General features: G+C 31.9%; 1 protein-coding gene across 1 annotated transcript; it reads right to left on the bottom strand.

Moving 5' to 3' along the window:
• Positions 1-273: 273 nt before the first annotated feature.
• LOC106379361 (transcription factor MYB93-like) lies at positions 274-2,340 on the bottom strand. The gene is made up of 3 exons (XM_013819338.3): positions 2,141-2,340; positions 1,894-2,023; positions 274-1,265 (listed from the first exon to the last, which is right to left on the bottom strand). Exons 1-3 carry the CDS (start codon positions 2,271-2,273, stop codon positions 440-442), a joined length of 1,089 nt encoding a protein of 362 aa, XP_013674792.2. The 5' UTR covers positions 2,274-2,340; the 3' UTR covers positions 274-439.
• Between the last annotated feature and the right edge of the window lie 7,372 nt (positions 2,341-9,712).

Genomic DNA, 9,712 nt, shown 5'->3' with positions numbered 1-9,712 from the left:
ATCTTATCAATTTTAGTGGATCTCTATCGATTCCTAGCTTATTATTCCTCGATTTCGAGAGATACCAAATGAAAGTAAAATGTTTCATTCGCATGATGTATATATGACAAATCGGTTATAGAATGAAATAATGCTTTTTAGCATCAAACAATGTATATGTAGAAAAACTATAACACATTGAAAACTGTGTACAAACAATCTATCTAACATATATTTCATGTCGTGTATAAACGCACAAAAAAAACACAAATGTCGCGGCTAATTACAGAAAAATTAAAACAGAAAGGAATGTATAATCGAACGACACCTTACAAGACAAACGACAAACACAACAAATGAAATATATTTTTCTAAGAATAAACTCAGCTTGATCAAACGTAATTCAACTAGACGTGCGTATATAATAAGAGAATTTATAAGAACAATATGCCAAAACTAATTAAGAAACATCGTTGATAAGGCTTTCGTCGAAGCAAAAGTCAGGCCAATAAAGTGACGCACCGTCCCCAGCGCCATAGCTTGAGCTGCTGCTCGCATCCGTTGGATTGTTGTAAGGAAGAGAAGACATAGCATTTTTAGGGCTGTTTTCTATAAGAGAAGGCAGAATCCATGAAGATGGATCATCATGATCTTGATCTTGATCTATTGGATGTTTGACTAAAGTGTCTATAAAATGATCTTCACTATTCAAAGATGTTTGTAGATTGAAAGGGACATGATCAAGAAGTGGGTCACCTTGGGATGGTTGCTCAATAGGACTATTGTTTAAATGATATTGTTTTTGTTGGAGTAGTTGGGTGGTTGAATCAATGATGGACCCGATTGGAAATAAACCTTGATTTTGATCTTCAGCCTCAAGTTCAAGAGCGGGATTGAATTTCGAGTTGTGTTCTTTATTCCATGAGACCATGGAGTTTAAGAGATTCATGGCATGGTTTTGATCGATATCGAGAATACTACTGGGGCTATTGTTGTTGTTGTTGGATAATGAAGCCGAAGAATTAAGCATACCATTGAGATATTGTAGCTTGGCTAGTTGAGCTGCTTCAGCTTGAATGGATGAGAACTGTGATGTTTGTTCAATGAGGTCTTTTAGGTTTGCTAAGGCTATGAGCTGAGGTAAGCTTGCGAAAAGGTCGGTTCTTGGTTGATGGGTCACAGGATCGATGCCCATTTGGATCAGTTTCTTCTTTAGATGTGTGTTCCAAAAGTTCTTGATCTCATTATCAGTACGTCCTTGCAAATGTGTTGCAATAGCAGACCATCTATATATACATGAAAAATAATTAAGTATATGAATTTTTAATACATGTAGTTTAATAGTTTAGGGCAATTATTTCAAATAGCTTATTTTCAATTTTTTGTCACAAAAAAACCCTCAAAAAGAAAAATAATCAAAAATAGTTTCATTAAATAAGTAAAAGACTTTTATACCTCTTGTTTTATAGGTATAGAAATAAAAATTTAAAAAAAAATTATAGTTTCGAATTATATGTTTTCAATTTCGAACTTTTATAAAAAAAAATCGATTTTTTTCGATTTTTTTTCAATTTTTTTCTGTTTTCAATTTATTTTTGAAATTTGAAAATGCTTTTTGAAACTATTTTTAAAATTTTTAATTTTAAAAAAAAATTAAAACTCCACCCCCTTCCACCCTTTAACGGTAAACTATAAGTATAGAGATTAATTCCTAAACTTTTTTGATCATTTTCCTCAGAAGTATTTAGAAGTATTTTTGTGAAAATAAAATAAAAATTATTATCCTATTTTTTCAAGAGTTTATGTTAATGCTATATTTGTGTTTCCATCGATGTCACATACATATCGTAGATAAAGAACTCCTTCAAAGTTTTATAACGAAAAACTACTAAATGTGTTGAAAATACTACTTACTTATTCCCGAGAATAGAATGGAGATGGAGGATTGTTTGCTCTTCTTCTGCGGAAAACTTTCCTCTTTTGATATCAGGTCTCAAGTAATTTGTCCACCTTAGTCTACAACTCTTTCCACATCGGTTTAAATCTGAAAAGAGAAAGATAAGGGTTTCAAAACCATCGAAATATTTATACATACAAAACTAAATAAACGAGCTTTTATAGACCGATGAGGTGAATTAAGAGAATAGGAAAAGGAAGAGACCTGCGAGCTTTGGAAGGGCTCTCCAGCTTCCATGGCCATGTTTATGAATGTAATCAATAAGCTTTTGATCTTCTTCAGGAGTCCATGGCCCTTTCTTTAGACCATTCTCATCGCAACAAGGCGATCTCCCCATCGTGTCTCTCTGATTATATTGTCTTATCACTCTTCCACGACTACCAAGCCTGAGGTTAGGACTTGGTATTTATATACAATTTCGTGGAAGATTGATGATAAATTTAAATATATTATTTGATAATTCTTCGTCCATAACACTTGACTTTCTTTAATGTATTTTGTTTGACAAATGTTTTTTTTGGGTATTTTTATTATCCATTTTCTCAGACAAAATCTAAGTCGCTGTTTCTGTATAATACGGAAAATTCTACTCCCAGTAGAGACGAAGTCAATACGTACACTATGAACTGATGTAGTTTCATGCATTCTGAAGAAAAGAAAAAATGTAGTGGATTATATCTATAGGAAATTTGTTGATAACAGGCATATAATCAAATCATTACTAATCAGAATAGTAGAAGAATAAAATAGCTTCATTAGTTTTTCAAAACAAATGTATTATATAAACATTCCAAATCGTTCATTCCAAAAACGACATTCCAAAACCTTACCGAGATTTATGTGTGGTGATATGGGGCAGAATATCCGTGAAGTGTCTACCTTGTGGTAATTCACTGTCGTCTCCGGGGTTTGGTAAAAATCATATCTTTTTTTGTTTTTGTTTTGATCACATGGTAAAATCATATCTACATAAAATAATCTTCTTCTTAATTAGATGGATTAGATAAGCTATATATATTTCGTGTAGGAATGTCAATCAATACATATTTAGTCAGCCCTCATATGTGAATTAATTTCAATCTATCTTGTACAAATATGACTTAACTAGTATGCATATTATATAGTTTATAGTTGTTCACTATATATAACATAGATGTATGTGCAGTGTATATGAGTATCGACGAAGATGTTGCGGAAGAATTTAGGTACTCTCTTTACTATCTTATCATTCGACCAACAATACATGATGGTATATTGGTGTGGTCTAGACTAGAATCTCTAGTGGATGAGTCGTCCTATTTATTTGAATATTAGAGATCGAGTTTCATCATTTACGAAAACTATGGTGGATTTTTTTTTCTTTCGTAGACGATTTAAATTGTAAGAATGCAAGCACGGATTTTTGTATAATTAAAACTAGACTAGATTTGTTCCTGTTTTTAAATAATACTGTACAAATAATTACATTCATTTGCTTACCCAGTCCAAAAGCATTCATAAGAAAAAAACAAGGAGAGCGTGGAAAGAACAAGGTGGATGCGAACAAGATTAATTATACTTTTGCTTCCTGAATATACTCACTCTGATCAAAATTAGGAAAACTAATCAACTCGTTGCTGAAGTAATTTAGCATAAAGCGACGAAGACATAAAAACGTTGCAAGATTCATGGGACTTTTTAAACTACGTTCAAACTCATATTTGTTTCTCGGCATGAGCCCATTATTTCGGGACTTAAAGTTACATCTTGTTCATGGGAGTTTGTTGGTTTTTATAGACGAAAATTAAATATTCCCAAATTAACAAACGAAATTATGTATTTAGGAACTATTAAACCGAGTTGGTAATGGTAAAAACAAGTTGAACTTATTAAGTTGTTTAGTAATAATTATATTTAACAAAAAGTCCAGTAATAATAGTAGGTTTGGTCAACAAAGATTTGAAAGCCAAATTAAAACAAAGAATTGCCTTGGTTGGACTAAAGGAAGCTTCCCTATGCACGCAAGGCGACGATTATTGTTTTGTCTCCTAATGCATGGCTTCTTCTATCTTCATCATATCTACGTACTAACCATGTATATACACTACTCGAATTTCGTATCTGGTACGTGGCTTCAACTTCAAGATGAATATCTCTGTTCACACTATTATTATTCTTATTATTGGAAATGAATAAGATAAACCATGTAAGCTGTGTTTCAAAAAAAAAGAATAAGATAAACCATGTTGGCCTATCAAGAGAAGCACAAACTAAAGCTTTTCAAATGAACTTGGATTGTCTAGTGAAGAATACAATGATAATTTCTCGTCCATAACCTTGAGATTTTTTTAATTTTTGGTGGCTGTTTATTTTTAAGACTATATAAGAAAAATACATCGGTTTCCAAGATGTATTTTTTGTCTAATTCCAAGATGTATTTGCATATGATTTTTACTTTTGAAATTAATAAGGAATTCTGGATTTTCTTATGTCTATATTTTATACTCTTTTTATTTTGATATATTTATTTGGTTAAAATGTGTATATTTATATTTTTTTTTGTTTAATATTCAAAACGACATCTTTTGTTTTATACTCTTATCAAGACAAAATATTTGGTCTATGACACTTAATTAAATAAAAACATTCAATAATATCATATCTCAAATTTTTACTTTTTTAATTAAATAATATAAACTAATTAACTTTTTCATTGAATTTTGAAAACAATGTATATTGTGAAAAAAACACCCCAAAAACAATTTATATATTAAAAAGATGAAGTTAATTTTTTAAAAAATATATGAATAGTATTTTTCAAGAAAAAACCGATAAAGTGCGTTTTCAATTGAATGTCCGGTTGTCGACAGATATAAAGTTACAACTAATTGTAGCGTGGGGGAGATTCAACTTATGGGGACGAGGAACTTAAGATAGCGAAAAGCTGCTTTGCATACATAATTAGAAGCACTACGATGGGCTATGGAAAGCATGCTCCAACATTTAACATATCACAGTTTTGGGACGGATTGAAAGGACATGATTGAATGATAAAGGATCCTCATGCATGGTCGAACTTCGCAACAGAGTTGGAAGTGATAAAGACTTTCCAGCTATGTTTTCCGAACTTCAAGATTTCTTACATTCCAAGACCGCATAATGAAATTTATGATTCTTTAATTGGAACTACAAGATTTTTTTATAGAGAACTTTATCTTATTGATTGTTTTATTCCAGTCTGGTTACCCAGAGTACCTAAAGTTTGATTAATAGAATAATCGTTCATTGTAAAAAAAAAAAAATTGAACCAAAAATTGTGGTATGTATAAAACCGGTTAGTATTGTCGATCATCCTAGCTAAAGCCGAGTGTTAAGAGTGTTAAGAAGTATTTAAAGTCACACAAACCAGGGACAAGGCAGCCTAACACATACGTGATTTGATTTCCGTATTCCAGGGACGCATAGAATTTAAGATGTTTCCCTAATAGTACATTTCAGCTTTTATAATTGAAACTAGGTAATAATCCGCGCCTTGCGCGTGATGTGATTATTCATTTCGTTATTTTTAATAAAAAGACATTAAATCTGTTTAATCTGGATATTCGTTCGGTTTTAAGTTTTTTTGTTGGTTTTTAATCTTCTAAAATATAACTATTATTTTAAATTAATATTTATTTTTGTGTATTTGGTTAAAATGTTTGATTTTTTGTTTTTTTGGTAAAAACCAAAAATTAATATTATTTATTTATTTTCATGTTATGAATTTTAGATAGTCGTCATGTCGAACCAATAGTTTCATATTATAGTTTCTAAACAGATAATAGTTTAAGAAAAACAAAATTATTAAGACAAATCATTTCATTACAATTTGGTCGGTAGTGAAAGAAGCATTAAGAAAAAATATTTCAACTTTAAAAAAATTTAGATACTTCAATTGTGGTGAATACTTAGTTACAAGGTGCACATGCATATGTATGTAAAAAATATATAAAAATAGTTGACAAATATATAAAGATATTGTTAATTAATATTAAATGATATTTTTGTTCAAAATAATAAAGATAAATTAAAATTAATTTAAAATAAAAAAAGCCTTGACATTACTCATTTTTTCTTATAAAGAAAATAAAATTGTATCCGTAAATAGATGTGGACACAGATCAAATATCTGGGTATTTGGAAGCATTAGTGTCGATTCGATCTTTAGCCACCTAGATATTCGGTGACTCGGATATCCGAAATGTTTTAGAATTTAAAAGAATATCCGATTTGATCCGTAAATAAAATAAAATTTTAAAAATAATTGAAGAATTTAATAAGAACATTTTATTACAAAAATAAAACATTATTTAATTTTTAAATTCTAGTACCTAATATAATAAATTTAATTCATAAAAATATTGTAAAACTGATATAAAGTATACTATATATAACGTGTATATATATATATATATAATTCTTTACATATATGTATATATATGCATATAACATATTAAATTAGATATATGTTCCTAAAAATATTGGTTTTTGTGATTTGCTTCTGTTTGGATATTGTATTTTAGTATTTGATTTGTTTCGTAGAGTTACGGATATCCAGAATTTTTGGTTCAAACAAAACGGATAACAAATTGAATCAAAATTTATGAATATTTTGCTCAACTTTATCCGTAAACAATAAAAATAATATATATATATAGTTTGGCTTTTGATTCGTTATATATTTTTATTCGAACCGAAAAATCCAGAGTTTGATTGGAACCATGTATGTGAGTTGTATATTTAAAAAAACGCAAAGTACATAGTGTGAACACATTTATGAATAAAGTGTGAACGCGTTAGCATATTTATTATCAAATCAATGTGAGGCTGTCACGTGTCTATTATAGTGTGAATGTATTTATTACAATGCTTCTCTTTTAATATATAAGGGATGTTGGTCAGAGTAAAGTTAGTGCAGCAAACTCTCCAAACGTGTTCAACTTCCATTTATTACACACACATCAAATACTTAGTTACTGATTTGTTTGGTCAATGAATATACTTGAAATTTGGCCCATCTCACTTCGTCGTGGCTGTGTTAGTAGTCTCACCACTTGGTTAATTGTTCATCGTCTTTGTCTTCACATCTATTCTTCAGGTCTTCATCTCTTTCAGATCCAGATATCATTATCTCCAATCTAGGCGAGACAGTTATGAAAGCTGATTCTCTTCTCTTATTTATGTATCTTGATTGGTGTTATATTAGGATTGTTTTGCGTACTTGAATGTTGTTAGGTTTATAAATCCATGTAGTATGTCGTCTATGAACTCCCATAATTGTAATGTATTAAAACAGACTGATTCTTGTTGATTGGATGGATTGAATCAAAATATTGATTGTGACAATGAACTGAAAAAATTATTTTCTTAGATTAATGGTATGAACTGAGATAACGAATGTTGTTGAGGATTGGACTATGCAATTTATGTGCACAGTAGATTAGCGTCCCCCGAGTGGCTGTGTGGTTGTATCCACTAGATCTGTCTTGTATCGGTGTGATGTATCAATTGTGGTTAGAATGTGGCACTGATGGGTGTGTTAGGTCTACCAAGTGAACGTGTGGTTATATCCATTGTGTGTATGTATGGTAGTTGATGTTTCTAGACTAATGATTATGTTATGGTGAAGTTGTTGTGAAAAGTTGTTTGCAGCTAACCAGTTCTTGTTATGCATTGAGTCTTTTAGTGGCTCATGCGGGTAGATTAGTCATAGTTGTCTCACTGGGTAATATAATTACTCACCCCTCCTTTTTGCAGGTTTGTTCGAGGAGTTGTAGGAGTATAATTTTGGTGTTGCTGAACCTTGAGAATTTTGAATATGGAACAATTGGTATCAGAGCGGAGGTTAAACCTTCCCAGGACTATCCGGGTAGGTGGGTACTAGTTGATAGGATATTTTATATTCAATTTCCAAAAGCATTTGCAAAAGTTATATAAATGAGATATTTTATGAAAATCTCAGAGTTAGGGCATCACCATGACAACTCCAAGCGATCCTTTGTTCCTTTAGTTAGTAGATTATCTTATAACCTTTCTATCTTTTATTTCGCACAGTAGAGCTACATAAGTTACAGTTCAGATTTGTATGAATGTTCAAAAGAGGTTTCAGAAGTCAGAGGTGTGCCAATATGGAAAGGATGTAAAAGTCTTCAGAGGTAGATTCAGTGATAGTGGTGCTCGCGGTGTGAGGTTGTGAACTTACCGGGAAACATGATGATATTGAAGTTGAGCCAATTTGAGGAGATATTAGAGACAAATTTGTTGACAAACACGAAACACTAATGGATTATGCCAGGAAATGTGTTCAGATTCCTAGACAGAAGGGGAAGAGGGTCTTTGGTGGAATAAGGACTAACATGGACTTTATTATGTTGATGTAGCACGTAGAGAAGTCAACTGGGAAGAGGGATGGTGTGTTCTTAAAAGTGAAAGCTATGAGATCAGATCCCATTCCAGTACTATCTGAGTAGAAATATGTATTCAAACCATTGCAAGGACCTTTACCAAGTCGAGATAATGCCTTTTCGATAAGGAGGAACCTGGGCATGTGCCTGTATCAAAGGCACCATACCGGTTGGCACCCACAGAGATGGTTGAGTTAAAGAATGAGCTAAAAACTCATTGGAGAGATAATATTCATCCATCCAAGTAGCTAACCTTAGAGGGGAACATGTAATGTGTAAAGGAGAAGGACATGAGTTTTCAAATTCACATGGATTAGCAAGAATTGGATTCTTGGGTCATGTGATATCCGAAACTTTCACCAAAAGGTTTGAGCAACTGACTCAAATGCTCTTACTAGTACTATCTCGGTCTGGAATACCTTGGCATACACAAACACAACTAGAACTTGTGGTAACCTTGGAAGGTGCACTTGTGTGCCATTTATATGAGAGAGGACAACCATGGACTGAATGTTTTGGATCAAGTAGACTTCTTACATGCTTCATTCAGAAACTGAGTGAGTGTTGCGGATGATGAAGATCTGAAGGATAAGATCTTGGAAAAATCTCACTAGTAACAATATTTCATACATCAGGACAGCAAAAAGATGTGTAATAATTTGATAAGGAACTATCAAGGATCAGGATGAAGAAGGATGTTATTACATGGGTTTCAAAGTTTAAATATGTTAGTCGATAAAAGTGGAGCAGTGAATCCATAGTGGATTACTGCAAGATTTACATGTGAAAACATGGAAATGGGATATGATAACTATGTGATTTTTTTTTTTGGATTGCTAGAGACATGGTGATTAACATATGTGTACAAAGTTTAAACATATTATTCGATAAAACTGGAGCAGTGAATCCATAGTGGATTACTGCAAGATTTACATGTGCAAACATGGAAATGGGATATGATAACTATGTGATTTTTTGTTGGATTTCTAGAGACATGGTGATTAACATATGTGTGCATGTGTGTTGGGTTGGATAAGTAAAGTAGGTATCTACCACTAATTTTATCAGAGTATGACAACAACCACCACTCAAGCATAGAAATATCCCCATACGGGTCTTTTGTGGGAGACCATGGTGGACCCCTTAGGTTGTATCAAAGTGGGAGGAGAGCTAGGATCTTGGCAATAAATAATTTACGAAATCGTTCAGGAAGAGGAACTGATTAATGAGAGGTCGTGGAAGTACATAACTGTCAGATGGTTATGCTGACAAGTGCCAAAGATTTGGATTTGTCATATGAGATGCATGGCATCTAACGATGAGAAAAAATTTGAGTTATTAATCTAGTTTGTAA

Source organism: Brassica napus, chromosome C6 (assembly GCF_020379485.1).
Source record: "Brassica napus cultivar Da-Ae chromosome C6, Da-Ae, whole genome shotgun sequence".
NCBI classification, from domain to species: domain Eukaryota; kingdom Viridiplantae; phylum Streptophyta; class Magnoliopsida; order Brassicales; family Brassicaceae; genus Brassica; species Brassica napus.
This window is presented reverse-complemented; position numbering and strand designations above follow the sequence as displayed.